The following is an 18,657-nucleotide window of genomic DNA, read 5'->3' as shown; positions in this document are numbered from 1 at the left end:
ATTTTGCCAGGATTCAGAAAGCTGTAGTGGATCAGACTGGCAGCAGACTACCAAATAGAGACCATGACCTTTTGCTTGGTCCAAGGCTGGCTTTGGGAAGTGCTTTGGAGCTTCTTCTCGGTCCAACCACTGAGCTAGTTGTTGCCATTGTCATATAAAATCCACTTTTTGTCGCACGTCACAATCTGATTGAGATGGTTCATCGTTGTGTAGAATAAGAGAAGACAACATTTCAAAACAACATTTTTTTTTTGATTTTCGGTCAGCTCATGAAGCACCCACTTAGCAAGCTTTTTCACCTTTCCAATTTGTTTCAAATACCGAACAACCTTAGAAATGATCAATGTTGAGTTCTTCAGCAACTTCTCGTGTAGTTTTAAGAGGATCAGCTTTGATGACTGCTCTCAATTGGTTGCTCTCAACTTCCAATGGCTGACCACTAAGCTCATCTTCAAGGCTCTTCGCAAAACTTATTGAACCATACTGCACTGTACGGTCATTAGCAGTTTCTGGCCAAATGCGTTGTTAATACTGCCTGTTGCTGCTGCTGCTTTACCACCCATTTTGTACTCAAATATGAAAATTGCTCAAATTTGCTTTTTGTTTAACATCATTTCCATAATCTAAAATAAATATAAACAGGAAGTAGTAAGTCATTAGCAAAAATATAAAGTGAAAAGTGCACATTAAAATGTTGTGTAAAATAACCACCTTTATTTAAGAATATATGCCATTATCAAACAGCAAATTTCAACAATGCAAAATCACAATTACTTTTGCACCAACCTAATACTTTTCTGGAGGACTGTCAGTATTGCTCCAAGATTCTCCTGTGTTGAATGAGGCTATGGAGCAGCCTAAATTTTCCCTTTTAGAAGTGACTTCATCTTTTGACCTGGCTGCCCCAAAAATTCTTTACATTTGAAATCCGATCACTTGAATGGGATTGGACCATTCTGTTAATTTTTTCCTGGACACTGTGTTCTTTCAACCTATATATTCAAGTTCTCTCATTTCTAAAAACGTTTCTTCATTTATAACTTAAAATTTTTGTTTTGTTCATGATTTGTTTCCTACTTTAGGGGCACTAATTATTCAATTTTTGTGATTTTTCATTCATATCAACCATTCAATCTCTAATCCTTTTTTTTTTTTTTAAATAATTCTCTCCCCCACATGTTGTCCCTCCTCTCCCCACCGACAGCTCCCTCATCCGTTTGCTCAGTGTCTGCTTGGTTTTTTTCTTTAGGAGGTACTGGGAACCAAACCTAGGACCTCCCATGTGGAGGCAGGCACTCAACTGCTTGACCCAAATCCACTCCCTCTAATCCTTTTTAACTATTTCTATTTCACTTAGCTCATGTCTCTGCTTTTCTCTACAGTCTTGTGTTACTTTTATTTTTGCCATCATTTCAGTGATGGTTTTTTTTTCCTTCAATTTCTTACTTGAAGTCAGGTTTCTTTTTTTTTTTAGCTAGTCATCTCTTCCCTAAACTCCTATATCTCTGATTTGTGCAACATTTTTATAGAGCAGGTGTAGCAGTTTGATATGGTTATGAATTCCAAAAATAGATATTGGACTATGTTTGTAATCTGGTCTGTACCTGGGCGTGATTAAGTTACGATTAGGGTTTTGTTTGGGCCATATCATTAGGGCATTGAGTTCCTGCCCCTTGGTGGGTGGGGACTCACAGATAAAAGGCATGGCAAAGGACAGAGTTGGGGGTTTTTGATTTTGGAGTTTTGATGTTCAGAGTTTGATGCTGAAGTAACCTCACAGAGGAAAGAGAAGCCAGCTCCAGGAAGAGAAGACCCTAAGCCCAGGAAGAAGCAAGCCCTGGGAAGAAAGGAACCTTGAACCCAGAGAGAAGCAAGACCCTGGAAGGGAGGAACCCAGGAAGCCTGAACCCTTGCAGACATTGGAAGCCATCTTGCTCCAAACAGACTTTGGTGAGGGAAGTCACTTATGCTTTATGGCCTGGTATCTGTAAGCTCCTACACCAAATAAATACCCTTTATAAAAACCAACCAATTTCTGGTATTTTGCATCAGCACCCCTTTGGCTAATACAGTGGGACTGACTTATTTTTTTAATTTGTGAAATATCTGGTTATGATGTCTACCTGTACTATGACAATATTTTCCTAGTGTGTTTTCTCATGTTCCTTTCTTCATTTTTCCACCTTATGTTTGACTAGACACTGAACTGGTTCAATTTTTTATTACTTGGTTTTGAATGAAAGCTGTTTTTCCTGGACCAGCTATGTGAAGACTAATTTGGGAGATTTAGGCAACTGTGGGGTTATTCATAATGCAAAGTCTCTGGCCTTCCTGCTATTCTACAAATATAACTTCTGAAAATTCTCATTCAGTCTAGTTTCCTCAGAATCTTAGAGTCAAACTGGGTCCAGGGAAGCTCCTGCCACCAGCTGTGTACCTCATTTTCACCTACTGTTTTAAATAAAGGATTTTGGTTTTGAACCCCAGGGTGTATGCCTCATCTTAGAAAAATGTTATTTGTCAAGTTTTTTTTTTCTGTGATCTGCAGCTGCAGGTGTCTTCTTTCCACTTTCTCTCCTACTCCTGGTTCAATCTTGTAAAAAGTCTTTGGACTTTCTGGCTTAAAGTTTCAGACATTTTCTAATTTCTTCAAAGATGGAGCTTTCATTTCTATTTCTCCTAGTTGCTTAGGGGTAATTTCCCAGGGGAGAATGGAGAAAGGCTGACTTTATCATGTTGAAATATTAAGTCTACTCTTTTCCTCCAACAAGTAAAATGCTTTATAATTTTTCTGACAATAAAGTAACACATGGTCCCTGCAAAATTTCCAGACAATATCAGAAAGGATACCAAAAAAAAGTAAAAAGCTATTTCCTGAAATCTCATTAGAACAAAGTAATGCCTGATAACAGTGTATATCCCTTAATTTTTCAAATGCATATTTAAATATACCATTTATCTATATTGTCTTTTTCCATGCTTTTTTTCCCCCCACATAAAACAAGTATTTTCTTGGAAATAGGTTTAAATTATCATTTTAATAGCCACATAATATTCAAGAGAACTTCCTCTTAAAAAAGAGTATCATGAGACACTGAAATGTTTAATCTTTAAAATGAAAGTTCCCAAACAGAAAAGTTACATTATCAAGATAGCGGTCTCAGACATCCCTGGGAATGTTTCTTAAGAGATAGTTAAATAAAAGAGCAGATTCAACTAATTGGAACTACGAAGGACAAAAGACTGTAAAACGATTCCACAAATGCTGAATCAAAGGGATAAAAACCACATCACAACAAGGTGGGAAGAAGGCAGAGTAAGATACTCCAGAATTCAGGCCCTCTACTAAAGCAACTATTAAATAGGAAGGAACAGTCTGATTCAATATTTTGAAACACAGAGAGTCCAGATGAACACTGTATAACATCCAGAGAAGAGCAGGGGGGAAGGCTGGTAACTTACAGTAAATACCAGTAAACGGCTGTCTCCATGCAGCGGTTATCACAGAAGGCTGCAGTGGGGCCCTGCCCATGGGGTAGCTTAAAGAAACATTAAATCCCCATTCCCCAAGTGGCGATGTGCCAGTTGCTGATCAGTTTTTGATTAGCAACTTTGGATCACTGGGGTCCTGGCTATGAGGGTGGACATTGTTCCAACCCACCTGGACAAAGGCGGCAGAGGAGACTTAAAAGACAGTACACTTCCTCAAAACTGTGGAGCACAGCCGAAGCACTGCACTTGCTGGACAGCTCAAGAAAGTGCAGCTTCGGGGAGCCATGGAAGAAGCTCTGAACACCCTTCCTGATCCCTCCCTTAGGCCCTCTCCAGGGAAGATGGAACCCCGCCCTGCAGCATGCTCCATTTGTGGGTCCTTGTTCCAGCTGGGAGAGACTGACTTGGGAAATTCTTCCCACTCCCAAAAGTTGCCCTCAGACAAAAGCAACTTTGAACAAAGAAAGCAGTGTAAGAAACAATAGAGGCAGACGGCCAGGGGCAAAGGCTTATTATCCATATTAAATTCTGGAGTGGAATACCCAGGAGAGACCTGCAGTCTGCATTTGCCATCGGCAGATTTTCCTGACAGGAGAAATGACACTCAAGAAAATCTGTCACGGGAAACGGACTTTGGCCCAGTGGTTAGGGCGTCCGTCTACCATATGGGAGGTCCGCGGTTCAAACCCCGGGCCTCCTTGACCCGTGTGGAGCTGGCCATGCGCAGTGCTGATGCACGCAAGGAGTGCCGTGCCACGCAAGGGTGTCCCCCGCGTAGGAGAGCCCCACGCGCAAGGAGTGCGCCCGTGAGGAGAGCCGCCAAGCGTGAAAAGAAAGAGCAGCCTGCCCAGGAATGGCGCCGCCCACACTTCCCGTGCCGCTGACAACAGAAGCGGACAAAGAAACAAGACGCAGCAAATAGACACCAAGAACAGACAACCAGGGGAGGGGGGGAAATTAAATAAACAAATAAAATCTTTAAAAAAAAAAAAAAAAAAAGAAAATCTGTCACCAGCTGGTTACAAGCTCAAGAAACAGACCACCCAGGGAATATAATCCCGGAAGTTAACATTAAAAAAATTTTCAATGTACAATGTGCAACAAAAGATTACAAGACAAAGAAACAGGAGTGATGGCCTATCCAAAGAAAGAGGATAAAAATCCAGAAAACACCAACAAAGACCAGGCTGTGGACATACTGGACAAACACCTAAAAAAAAAAAAGGTATTTAAGATGCTCAAGGAGACATGTAGTCCCACCCTCCTTGTTGCTGTGTCTAACTGCTCTGCTGTTACTGGCAACCATGCCTGAACCAGCCAAGTCGGCCCCAGCCCCAAAGAAGGGCTCCAAGAAGGCGGTGACCAAGGAGCAGAAGAAGGATGGCAAGAAGCTCAAGCACAGCCACCAGGAGAGCTACTCCATCTACATTTACCAGGTGCTGAAGCAGGTCCACCCTGACAGCCACATCTTGTCCAAGGCCACCAGCATCATGAATTCGTTCATTAACATCTTCGAGCACATCATGGATGAAGCACTGTGCTTGGGGCATTACAAATTCTCAACCATCACCTCCAGGGAGATGAAGAAGGCCGTGCACCTGCTGCTGTCCAGGGAGCTGGCCAAGCATGCCATGTCTGATGACCAAGTACACGAGCGCCGCTGTGAGCCCACTCACCGTGGATCATTTTGATTCCGCCTACACCCCAATGGCTCTTTTCAGAGCCACTCACTCTTCCCAGAAGAACTGGCACACTTTTCTTACCTTACTGCAGGTAAGTGCTAATTTTCTGTTTCAATGAAATAATTTACTTTTCTGCATTTCCTTATTTTGATCTTGTTAGAAATGGCATTGTACTACAGTATTTGTGCATGTTGCAGCTACTTTGGAGACAATTTGAAGTAGGCTTGTATAGGGAAAATTTCAAAACCCTTCATCCCCCCCCCCCCAAAAATTCCACTCATCTTTTAAGATGTCAATTTTTAAAATTATTTTGGTAACAATACCGCTACCAAGTCATTGCCATTGGTACCCTAGGAATCAAGTGATTTAGATACAGTAATAAATTAGTAAGGAAACAAAGATTGTCTTCTTCACCTAGGTTTTCTTTTAAATGTTCAGGTTTGGGCCAGTAACTGGCTCTCCTTCCTAGTGCCTAAGCCTGGATTTGCAAAATTTTATAGAAAGGAAGAAGAAAAGGAAAGGAAAGCAGGACCAAATTAAAATCATCTCACTTCCTCAAACAGGTTGACAACTTGGTATCGATGGCCAAGCCAATTACTGGGCAGGAAATTTAAATTTGGCCACCAGTTTCTATTGATGAATCTGTCCTGATTGTGGATCTCCACTTGAGGGATCCCAGTAGTACTGTGTAGTTGAAGGAACCCTACCCATCTTACCCATTCCCATATTTCTCAGAGAAATTCCTCATTATGGGTCGGATTTCTTTCTACCTGCCCTCCTCCCCCACAACCTTTTTTTTTTTTTTTTTTTAGTATTTTATACCCTCCATGAAATTTACCTTCACTATTTGAGAAACAATTATTAGTTTGTGAGGCAAGGTCTTAAAAGATCAGTTCCTTTTCAGGATCTCCATGTTTTCCTCCTCAATGACACTGTTGCCTTTAGTGTTTTTTAAATGAAAGACATTTCAAAAGAGAATTAGAAAGTTGAGCAGAGAAAGGACTATTCCTTGCCCCTTTCCCCACCTCAGGATATAAAAATATGTTTCCCAGTTTATATATGCAATATTACCCATACTCATGTTTCACACGAGGTTTCACTATGCTTTTTTGCAGTAATAAAATTGTTCTAAAATCTTCTGTGGTGATGAATGCACAACACTGATTATACTAAAAGGCACTGATTGTTTACTTTGGGTGGATTGTATGGGATGTGAATATATCTCAACAAAATTGATTTAAAATAAATAATATACAAGAATAGCCAGAAACAGCAGCTATGTACAGCAAGGAAAGCATAGAGATTGAGAGGTCATGAATCTTTTTTGCCTGTTTGTCTGTTTTTTGTTATTATTGAAATAATAAAAATGCTCTAATAATGACTGATGAATACATAACTATGTGATTATGCCAAATGCCACTGATTATACACTTTGGGGGGAAAATACTAGAAAAGTAATAGGGAAAAAGAACAACTGAAGTACTATTTAAAACAAAAAAACTGCTTTAAAAAAAAAAAAAAAGATGCCTGAAGAGATGAAGGAAAATATAGAGAAAATATAGGAAAACAGTGAGTGAACAATATGAGAAATTCAATAAGGTGATAGACATTTTAAAAAGAACTACTAGGGAGTGGTGCCTCCTAAAAACAACAAGCAAACAAACGAAAATGCCAACTCAGGGGAGCCGATGTGGCTCATTGGCTGAGCGCAGGCTTCCCATATACAAGGTCCTGGACTCATTCCTGTCCCTGACATAATTCAAAAAAAAAAAAAAAGAACTACTGGTGTTGAAGACCGCAATAACTGAAATGAAAAATTCCCAAGAGGGTTTCAACAGCAGGCTGGAGCTGGCAGAAGAAAGAATGAGCGAATCTGAGCACAAGACAGTTGAACTTAGGCTGAGAAGTAGAAAGAAATAAGAACTATAAAAAGAAAAAACAGTCTAAGACACCTCTGGGACACCATCAGGCATACCAATAAATATAATATGAGAGTCCCAGAATGAGAAGAGAGAAAGGGGCAGGAAGAATATTCAAAGAAATAATGACAGAAAACTTCCCAAACTAAGCAAAAGACAGGGAAAGGCACATCCTACACATACCACATCCTTAAGAATCCACAAGAAAACTATAAGAACTAATTAATGAATTCATCAATATTGTGGAATACAAGATACACATGCTGAGTTAGCTGAAGTTCCACACACTAATAAGGAACTAAATGAAGAGGAAATCAAGAAAAGAATTCCATTTACAATAGCAACTGAAAGAATAAAACACCTAGGAATAAATTTAACCAAGGAGGTAAAAGACTTTGTAAACCAAAAACTACAAAGCATTGGTGAAAGAAATTAAAGATGCACTAAATAAATGGGAAGACATCCCATGTTCATGAATTAGAAGACTTAAAATTGTTAAGATGTCAATGCTGCCTAAAGCAATCTACAAATTTAACACAATTCCTATCAAATTCCAGCAGCTTTTTTTGCATAAATGGAAAAGCTGATCCTTAAATCCCTATGGAATTTCAAAGGATCCCAAATAGCCAAAACAATCTTGAAAAAGAACAAAGTTAGAGGACTCACATTTCCCAACTTCAAAACTTACTACAAGGGAAATGGATGTGGCTCAAGCAGTTGGGCTCCTGTTTACCATATAGAAGGTCCAGGGTTCGATGCCCAGGGCCTCCTGGTGAAGGCAGGCTGGCCCATGTGGAGTGCTGGCCCATGTGGAGTGCAGGCATGCTGGCCAATGGAGAGAGCTGGCGCAGCAAAATGACACAACAAGAGACGCAGAGGAGAGACAATAAGAATACATAGCAGAACAGGGAGCTGAGATGGCGCAGAAGAATGACCACCTCTCTCCCACTCCGGAAGGTCCCAAGATGAGTTCCCAGAGCTGCCTAATAAGAGTACAAGCAGACACAGAAGAACACACAGTGAATGGACACAGAGAGCAGACAACATGGGGGCTGAGGGGAGAAATAAATAAATAAATCTTTTTAAAAAAAACACAAAACTTACTACAGGGAGTGGATATGGCTCAAGTGCCCCGCCTCCCACATGGGTTCAGTTCCTGGTGCCTCCTGAAAAAACAATGACAAACAACAAGGAAAACAAACAAAAAGGTAATTCGGCGAAGCCAATGTGGCTCAGTAGTTGAGTGCCAGCTACCCAAATATGAAGTCGCAGGTTCAATCCCCAGCCCTGGTACCTCAAAAACACAAATAAACAACAACAACAAAAACTTATACAAAGCTATAGTAATTAAAAGTGTGGAAGTGGCATAACTATAGCCATATAGACCTATGATTTTTTAAAAGATTTTATACCATAAGCAACAAAACAATAAAGTGAACTTTATTAAATTTAAAACTTCTGTGCATCAAAGGACATATCAAGAAAGTGAAAAGAACCTACACAAAGGGAGAAAATATTTGGAAAACATATATTTGATAAGGGTTTAAGATCCAGAATATATAAAGAATTCCTACAACTCAACACAAAAAAAATAACCCAACCAAAAAAAAAACCCTCAAAATAGGCCAAGGACTTGAATAGACATTTCCCCAAGGAAGATATTCAAATAGCAAAAAAAAAAAAAAAAAGTATAAGAAAAGATGCTCAATATTATCAGTCGTTAGAAATACAAAATAAAACTAAAGTGAGATCACTTCACAGCCATTAGAATGGCTATTATTTAAAAAAACTGAAAAGTATTGATGAGGATGTGGAAAATAGAAACCCTCATACATGGTTGATGAGACTGTAAAACAGGATAGCCACTGTGGCAGTTTGGCAGTTCCTCAGAAAGTTAATCAGAGAATTACCATATGACCATCCAATTCCACCCCTACTATATACCCCACAAAGAACTGAAAGCAGGGAATTGGACAGATATTTTACACTAATGTTCACTGCAACATTATTTACAACAGCCAAAAGGTGGAAGCAACCCAAGTGTCCATCAACAGTTCAATGGATAAACAAAATGTGGTATATCCATACAATGGAATATTATTCAGCCACAAAAAGGAGTGAAGTTGTGATGCATCCTACAACATGGGTGAACCTTGAAGACATCATGGTGATCGAAATAAGCTAGACACAAAAGGACAAATACTATATGATCTCACTTATATGAAATAAGGAAGACACGTATATTCATAAAGTCAGAGACTAGAATAGAAGTTACCAGGGACTGAGTGGGGTACTGGAATGGGGAGCCAATGCTTAATTGGTATGAAGTTTCTGTTTGGGGTAATGCAAACGTTTTGGCAATGAAATGATGGTGATGGAGGCACAACTTTGCATATGTAATTAACTTCACTGAATTGTTTGTTTGAAAAGGAATAAAAATGGAAATTTTAGGTCGCCTATAAGTTACCACATACACATACACAAAACAAAAATAAAAACCACAGAATTGTAGAACCGAGAGTGAACCCTAAGGTAAACAGCTGCCTTAAGTTAATAGCTTAGTTATAATAATATTGCATCATCCATTACATAAAAGCTACCACACTAAGGCAAATGTTAGTAACAGCGAAAACTTTATGAGAGGGGATATATGGGAACTCTGTACTTTCTGCATGATTTTTCTGTAAACCTACAATGCTCTAATTTAAAATGTATACATTTTTAATTTCATAAACCAGAAGTCATACCCCTAAAGATCAAACCGCCACATTTCAGTTTCTTTGTATAATCAAGACAACCAGGGTTTTATTTCACAGGCATTTAGATATGAAAACAAGCAGACCTAACCTTTAAAAGCTAGGTAACTAAGGGTTCCTTTTAAGTTACTCTTTCCATGATCTTTGTTTCCTGTATTATGAGTGCACTATTTTCTTGGTTTCTCATTTACAAGATGGAGAAAATCCAAATAACAGAATATCCAAGTCTTATACCATGGATGGAAAGTATCTACAGCTTATTCATCATGAAGACAGTCAAAAGAATTATACACCTCTTTTACAACTAGAATTAAGCTGGTATGATACTGTCAAAGAAGGGAATGCATGCAAATTATCACAGTCTGTGAGTTTTCATTAAACTGTCTTTTCTTAGTTAATAAAGACTTAAAGCTATCCTAACACTGTACCTCAAAGCTAGTAGTTTTTTGTTATTGTTTTTTAAGAGGTACCAGGGATTGAATCCAGGACCTCGTACATGGGAAGCAGGCACTCAGTTGTTGAGCTACATCTGCTCCCCAATGAGAGCTGTTTTTTTTTTTCTTTTCATTTTTTTGCTTTGTTTTTAGGAGTACCAGGGATTGAACCTAAAACCTCATACAGGGGAAGCAGGCACCCAACCACTTGAGCTACATCTGCTCCCCTGGTTCTGTAGTTCTGAAGAGTATACATTCTGTTCTTTCTCTCTGCAGGCCTTAGAGACAATAACTTTTTCAAATAAACATCTACTCAAATGAGCAAACCTCCAGATGGCAAGGCACTGGCAGAGCCAAGGAACAAAAATTATATGTGAATTTGTTATCTGCAAAAATATTCCAGCAAGTGTTTGAAGGTAGCCTGTAGGTTAGGACATTCCCCTTACAAAACTGACAGAATAACCCCTGATTCAACAAGCAACAGTCAGGTACAAGAAGAAGATCTAGCGCTAGAAAAAGCCAGCAATTCAGCCTCCAACGATTTATTAATAGAAACAACAGCATCTAACACTTGAATGTTTACTATGTACCAGACAGCATCTAATGTAATACTTACAAATAATCCTATAAAGTAGGAACTGTTATTATTCCTAAGTTACAGATTTGGAATCAAGAGACTCAGGAAGATTAATCTACTTGTCAGTCACACACAGCTAGTAAAGAGAAGGGTGTGGAATTTGGACCCAGGGCTGTGTCACCCTAAAGGCCCATACTCAACCACTGCATTCATTACACTGCCCTACTTGCTAACTAATGGAAACGCAGAACAGGGTGTAAGCGGTTTTGACTGATTGGGTCAAAAAAAGGCAAGGTTCAGATTGGGTCGGGAAAGGCAGGCAAAACTTTGGCAAGCAGAGAAGCAAAGAAAGGTCCATGAGGGCCCAAGTACAAGGGAGGGGAGCGAAAAGGCAGAGTCCTTGATACCTGTGTGGATGATGCGAACTGCAAATCTTAGGGCAGGATGCTGTTAGAGAAATTGAAAGACGAGACACGTGAAAGACAAAGATACAGAAGTCTAGTCCCAGCTCTACCTCTCATGACTATGTGGCCTTAGGCAAGTTACTTGTCCATTCTGGGCCCAGTCTAGTCTGTCAAAGAAGAAATGTCCCAGATGACCAGGTTCAGTTTTAGGTTAATGTAAGAATGCCTTACGTATTTTGTAATTTGTAATCTTTTATTCTTTATGGATTACCTATCTTTTAAGAATAATAATAAGTATTCAGTCAGTAGGTTTGGATGTGAAATTGTCATTTGTTCATTTCAATAAACATTTGCAGAGCACTTTTTATGCACTAAACCTATCTAAGTGCTGAAGTTACAGAATAAAATACGGATCTTATCTTCAAGAAGCTAAATATAGAAGGATAGAAAAATAGAAACAAATAATTACAACATTTTGTGAATGTTTAACAGCAAAAAGGTATACAGAGTGTAACTGAAAAGTAACTGATTAACTCTGCCCAAGGAAAAAAATCACAAAAGCTTTCAGAGTGATGCCTGCTGAGATAAATCTTGAAGGAAAAGTGGGGCTCTGCCAAGGAAGGGGAAAAGAGGCATTCTAGAGAGAGGAAAGATTATTGCTAAAGACGTAGCGGTGGCTTCACCTATTCAGGAACAGCAGATGGCTAAGCATGGTTGAGAAAGATTCCGCCAAAGATGAAGTTGCAGAAGAGGGCAGGGTCAAATAAAGGGCCATGGTCAACGCTGGGCCTCAGCTGTTAACAGTGCTGCAGCCAGGTGCACACACAAGGACGCAAACACCAGGCTAAAATAAACCGATTCCAAACACCTGCAGCTGGCAGCACTACTCCTAGATCCCCTACTTCTGATCATGGCCAGCAGTGGAAGTGAGGGACTAAGTGTGCATGAGAAGGAAGCCAGTGGCTGTGGCTGGTTGAGAGGGGGAAGCTGGGAAGGCAATGCCTGAAGGATCATGCCAAACTGGGGTGGGTTCGACGGAGGCTACTGAAGCTGGATGCATACATGTAATATGGTTCAAGGAAATGAAGATTTTTCACAAGGAGAAATATATCAGGCAGGGTCATAGGAACTGTTTTTAAATATCTCTAGGACTTCACATCTTTTGGACTTCAAACACCTGTAGAAATGGTTATGGGGTCCTAAGAAAAAGAACTAGAGTTGACCTGTGGAAATAGCAGAGGAGAGGTTTGAGCTCAATGTCATGGGGAATTAGATTTGTGGCAACCTCTGCTGCTTGCAGTCTCAATGGTTATTTTTCTTTCCCCTTCTTGCAGAACTGGCTCCCCTTCTGAAGGTGGAGATGGCCAGATGCTCACTGCTGCAACCTTCTTTGAAACATAGGTACATTAGTATCCCTGGCCAATGGGACCTGAGGGGAAGTCTGCTGAGGGGGTTACCTTAAGGGAAACTTCTCCTTCCCTGTTAGAACCATGCGTCTTCCTGTCCAATGAGAACACAATGCTTAAAGATACAGTGGCTACCTTGCATCCACAGGCAGATGCTGAATTAACCATCCCAGAATCTCTTTCAGATTTCTTGTTCCGTGAGAAAACTAAATCACTTTTCACTTGTGTATGCTGTTAGTTGCAGCTGCTATAATCTAACACTCAGAGATGACAAAGACAGAATGCACAGCTTCAAAGAAAAGCCCTGGCTAAGGCTTGGCAGGAATACTGTAAAGTAGTCAGGCACTAGAAAATGTTTCTATGAACTGTGTTTTACTACTATACCTTCTCACAATTTTGTTCAGTACCATAAAAACAGAATAAGTGGGAAAAAATGCCAAATATTTTGGGAGGTAAAACTTAGGTGGTTAAATAATTTGCAGCCTGAATGACAGCTCATAAAAATCACAAGTTTTAACCTAAAGGAGGACTCAGTATGCTGCGTGGGCCAAATCCAGCCCACTGCCTATTTTTTGTTCAGCCAAGTGCTTTGAGTGGTGTTCATATTTCTTAAACGGTTGAAATATTTAAAAATGTTTTGTGACACATGAAAAATTACATGAAAGTCACACATCACTATCCACAAATAACTGTTTCCTTGACTTTTGGCTAAAATCAACTGTAGTTCCCATAAATAAAGTTTTATTGGAACATAGCCATGCTCATTGGTTTACTGACTGTGGCTACTTTTCACAAATCAGTTTTATTGACACATATTAATAAAACATACAATTCATCCAAAATGTACAATCAATGACAGAGTAAGGACAAGAGAGACCATAGGGCCTTTAAAACCTAAAATATTTACTATCTAGCTCTTTAAAATGAAAAGTTTGCTGACCCCTGGCCTAGAGGAAACTTAGGGATCATCTCTAGACCATCTCTGTGGTTTTGTAGATAAAGAAGCCAGATTAGGCATTAAATTGGACCTAGAGTTGGTAGCAAAACCTCATCCCAGCTCCTACTCCAGTGCTCCCCTGCCTACATCACGCTGCAAAATCTGACAGCAACATCTACGTTCAAGGCTGAAGCAAAATACCCCATGATCTTATAGGATTCCAGCTTGAACTCTTATTGACAGAGGAAACATATTTATTAAACAGGTCCTTGTATCAAGGATTGCTCAGGGTATTTTCACTTAGAACTTCTTTGAAATCCTGCATAGTTATTTTACTTTCAATGTGTTTATGAGTCCTGCCCTCTGAATTCATTTTCAAATCTGTCTATCCCACACAGTACACTGCCCATTTGATCACATAACTAATAGATATCAGAACTTTGGGATCGAGAAATAAAACCAATGAGAATAGAAGACATCTGAAGGTGTCTGAGCAAATACAAGGTATGGGAGGCAAGGAGGCAAGGCAGTAAACATTTTAAAAGTATGTTAAGTTTGTATCTGTAGACAACACTTACTTAGTTAGAAAATAACTTTCAATGACCTTATACGGAAGGTTCAATGCGGATCAGCAGAATATCCATGTCTACATAAAATACCATGACTTTAAAATGCTGTTTGACCTAAGGTGAGGGGGAAATGGAAAGGAGAAATGAGTTTATATGGCTACGAGTTTCTAAAAGAGAGTCTGGAGGCTGGCAGAAGGTTTGCCCTCATGCACAACTGAGCAGAGTCGGAGAGGCGGATAGAGCAGATACAACCCCCAGATATTGGTTCCTTTGGGGGCTAGAGAGACCCATGGGAGTTATGGTCATGGCCGATGGGGTTGACTGCCGGGGCAGGTGGCCCCTCTTTGGAAATGGTGTTTATGTGTGATGGATCTGGACTCGGATGGGATCTCCCTTCATAAGACTTTCATGCTAATGTGCTGGAGGTGCAGTTAATGTTGGGGTTTGAGATATGTTTGGGGGATTTGAATCTCTGGACTGACGGTGTGGTGGCCAGGTCCTGAGCCTCGGCAGACTCCAGCACCTGCAATCTGATCTGTTGGACTTGCCACACTCAGCTAAGATGGAGTTGAAGAAGGACGGCCACCACACCATGGAGCCTAGAGTGATTACAGCTGAGGGTGGGAGGATTGCATCCAGCATCCAGGTGGAGTCTGACCCTCCTCTTGACATGGAGGTGCAGTGGACACAGCCAATCCAATGTCCACATAGAAGAGGTGGCATTGGATTGGGAAGAGTGGACATGGTGGACAAAGGGTGTGGGGAAGGGCAGGAGGAGATGAGGGGTGGAGGCGTCTTCGGGGCGTGGGGCTGCCCTGGATGGTGCTTCAGGGGTAGTCACCGGACGTTGTAGATCCTCACAGGGCCCACTTGATGGAATAGAGGAGAGTGTGGGCCATGATGTGAACCAATGTATATGAGGTGCAGAGGTGCCCGGGGATGTGCTTACCGGATCCAGTGGATGTGTCATGATGATGGGAACGAGTGTTGTTGGGGGGGGGGAGAGAGGGGGTGGGGGGTGGGGTTGAATGGGACCTCACATATATATTTTTAATGTAATATTATTACAAAGTCAATAAAAAATAAAAAAATTAAAAAAAAAAAAAAAAAAAGAAAATAACTTCCAGCGGAAGAAGTGGATCATTTAAAAAATCCTGGTTTGGGAGGATCCCACAACCTCTGGTTAAAATAAAAATATTGACAAAATACATCACCTATTATTAACAAAAATAATCTTCAGTTTCTCCTGAGACACAGCCATTTTGTTCTCAGCAATTCTTTCCTGTGCGCTCCAATTTAACTCAATATTTACTAAGTCAAAACATGTGCAATGAACATGCTATATGTAAAAGATTTAAAAATGAGTAAAACATGGTCCTTGCTGCTCTAAAGAAAACTAAGGTTGACCAGAGAAAACAACAAATCCACAAGACAGAGAAAAAGGAAATCTTCCCTGTCTTGTGAGGTTGAAGGGAAGGGGCAGGTAGGAGGCTGCATCTGAGATGGACCTTGAAGGGCAGGCAGGATTTTTTATTTATAAATTTTTTTTAAATTAGAGAAGGTGAAGGTTTACAGAAAAACCATGTAGAAAATACAGAGTTCCCAAATACCACCTGTTCTAGTTTGCTAAAGCTGCTGGGAGCAAAATACCAGAAATGGGTTGGATTTTATAATAGGAATTTATTAAGGTAAAAGCTTAGAGTTCTAAGGCTGTGAAAATGTTCAATACTTTAAATATTTCATTGTACTGCCTTCTTACAGCCATGGTTTCTGATAAGAAATTGGCCTTTATCTTATTCATACTCCCTTGTACATAACACATTGCATTTCTCTTGCAGCTTTCCAAACTCTCCTTGTCCTTGGCAGTTGAGAGTTTAACCACAGTGTTTCTAGGAATGGTTCTCCTTGAGTTTATGCTGTTTGGGGTTTGTTAGGCTTCTTAAAAGGGCATATTCATGTCTTTTGTTGAATTTGGAAACTTTCTGCCACCATTTCTTTGAATATTCCTTCTGTCTCTTTTTCTTTCTTCTCCTTCTGGGACTCCCATGTGTTTTTTGTTATGCTTGATGGTGTCTCAAAGGTCTCTTGGACTCTATTCACATTCATTTATTTTTTAACAAATCAATTTTCTTGACACATATTAATAAAGCATACAATTCATCTAAAGTATACAATCAATGGTATTTGGTTAATCACACAGTTGTGCATTCATCTTAATCATCATTACAGCATTTTCATTCTTTCAATAATAACAATAATAATAAACAAAAAGCAAACAAGAAAATTCTTCACTGCTTGATCTCTCTATACTTCCCCTGCTACACATAGCTGCTATTTCTGGATGGTCATGCACAATTATTCATTTATTAGGCAGTTTTACTGAGATATAGTCATATACCATAATATCTATACAAAGTGCATATCAATGACTTTTAGTATAATCACATTGTTGTGTATTCATCACCACAAAAGATTCTAGAACAATTTCATTACTCCAAAAAAGAAAAACTCCAGACCTGAGCAGTCCTTTCCCAGCCCTACCTAATCACTAACCTAACTTCATCTTTATAAACTGATTTATATTTACATTTTATATAAACGGAATCTACAGTACTTTGTGTCTGATTTCTTTCACTTAGCATAATGTGTGGTTTTTTTAGTCTGATATTAACATCTTATAATGTGTACATAGATTTGTTCAATTTCAAAGAAAAACTCTTTTATGCAATTTTACCCATATTTATATTCCACAAAAGGCTTTACAATGCTATACAGCTCCATGTTACATTTATTATCTTTCCTTTTAGTAATATACATGACCTTAGACTTTCCCTTTAAACCCTTTCGTACCCACCAGATATTATGTTAGGCTTTCACATTTTCTATTCATTTCCATAGATTAACACACATCCTTTTTACCAATTCTGCATAAGTTAACCCTCAGCTTTCAATTCTTAAACTTCATTCTGTTTTCTAGTGATCCATATTCAAGTTATTAATTCCATGAGATTACATAATATATTTAGTTATATTAGCTCAATCATACAGTATTTGTTCTTTTGTGTCTGGCTTGCTTCACTCAACATAATGTCCTCCAGGTTCATCCATGTTGTCATAGGCTTTCCAACTTCACTCCTTCGTACAGCTGCATAATATTCCATCATGTGTATACACCACAATATGTTTATTCATTCATCAGTTGATGGGTCCCTGGGTTGTTATCATCTTTGGCAATCATGAATAACTGCCACTATAAACACTGGTGTGCAAAAAAGGACAAAAAGTAAAAACAACAACAAAAACACAACACATTGGTATGCAGATGTCTGTTCGTGTCACTGCTCTCAGCTCTTCTGGGTCACTGCTGAGTCATGTGGCAAGTCTATACTCAACTTTCTTAGGAACTGCCAAATAGTTCTCCACAGTGGCTGTACATTCCCATCAACAGTGAATAAGTGTTCCTATCTTTCTACATCCTCTCCAGCACTTGTAGTTCAGTCTTTTTAGTAGTGGCCAACTAATAGGCATGAAATGATATTTCGTTGTAGTTTTGATTTGCATTTCCCTAATCGCTAGTGATGCTGAACATTTTCTCATGTAGTTTTTTTTTCCATTTGTATTTCTTCTTTGGGCAAATGTCTATATATTCTTTGTTTTTTTATTGTTGAGTTGTAGCATCTCCCTCTATATTGTGGATATTAAACTCTTATTGGATATGTGATTTCCAAATATTTTCTCCCATTGAGTCAGCTGCCTTTTCACTTTCCACAAAGTCCATTGAGGTGCAAAAGTATTTAATTTTGAGGAAGTCCCATTTATCTATTTTTTCTTTTGTTGCTCTTGCTTTGGGTGTGAGGCCCAAGAAACCACCACCTACCCAAGGTCTTTAAGATGTTTCCCTACATTTTCTTCTAGTAATTCTATGGTCCTGACTTTTACATTTAGGTCTTTGACCTATTTTGAGTTGATTCTTGTATAGGGAATGAGATAGAGGTCCTCTTTCATTCATTTGGTTCTGGATATCCAGTTCTCCCAGCACCATTTGTTGAAGAGACTGTTTTGTCCCATTAAGATGGCTTTGGTAGGTCTGTTGAAAGCAGGTGGCCATAGAGGTAAGGGTTTATTTCTGAATTTTCGATTTTATTCCACTGATCCATGTGTCTATCTTCATGCCAATACCATGCTGTTTTGACTGTAGCTTTGTAATATATTTCAAAGTTAGGCAGTGAAACTCCTCCCACATAGCTCTTCTTTTTTAGAATGCTTTTGACTATTCGGGTGCATTTTCCCTTCTAAATGAATTTGGTAACTGTCTTTTCTATTTCTGTAAAGTAGGTTGTTGGAATTTTTATTGGTATTGCATTGAATCCATAAATCAGTTTGGGTAGGATTGACATCTTCATGATATTTAGTCTTCCAATCCATGAACACTACAGAATGTCTTTCCATTTGTTTAACTCTTTCTTAAAATTTTATTTTAG

General features: G+C 39.3%; 2 protein-coding genes across 3 annotated transcripts in view; one reads left to right on the top strand and one right to left on the bottom strand.

Moving 5' to 3' along the window:
• PDE8A (phosphodiesterase 8A) overlaps nt 1-18,657 on the bottom strand; it is a 171,513-nt gene that overhangs the window by 94,489 nt on the left and 58,367 nt on the right. The gene's annotated exons all lie outside the window — the stretch shown is intronic.
• On the top strand, nt 4,797-5,183 carry LOC139438252 (histone H2B type 1-F/J/L-like). Its single transcript, XM_071213400.1, has one exon. The coding sequence runs from the start codon at nt 4,797-4,799 to the stop codon at nt 5,181-5,183; it is 387 nt and encodes a 128-aa protein (XP_071069501.1).

The sequence above is a fragment of the Dasypus novemcinctus genome, chromosome 3, assembly GCF_030445035.2.
Source record: "Dasypus novemcinctus isolate mDasNov1 chromosome 3, mDasNov1.1.hap2, whole genome shotgun sequence".
Classification (NCBI taxonomy): Eukaryota; Metazoa; Chordata; class Mammalia; order Cingulata; family Dasypodidae; genus Dasypus; species Dasypus novemcinctus.
The sequence above is the reverse complement of the archived record's forward strand: the minus strand, read 5'-3'. Positions and strand labels throughout refer to the sequence as shown.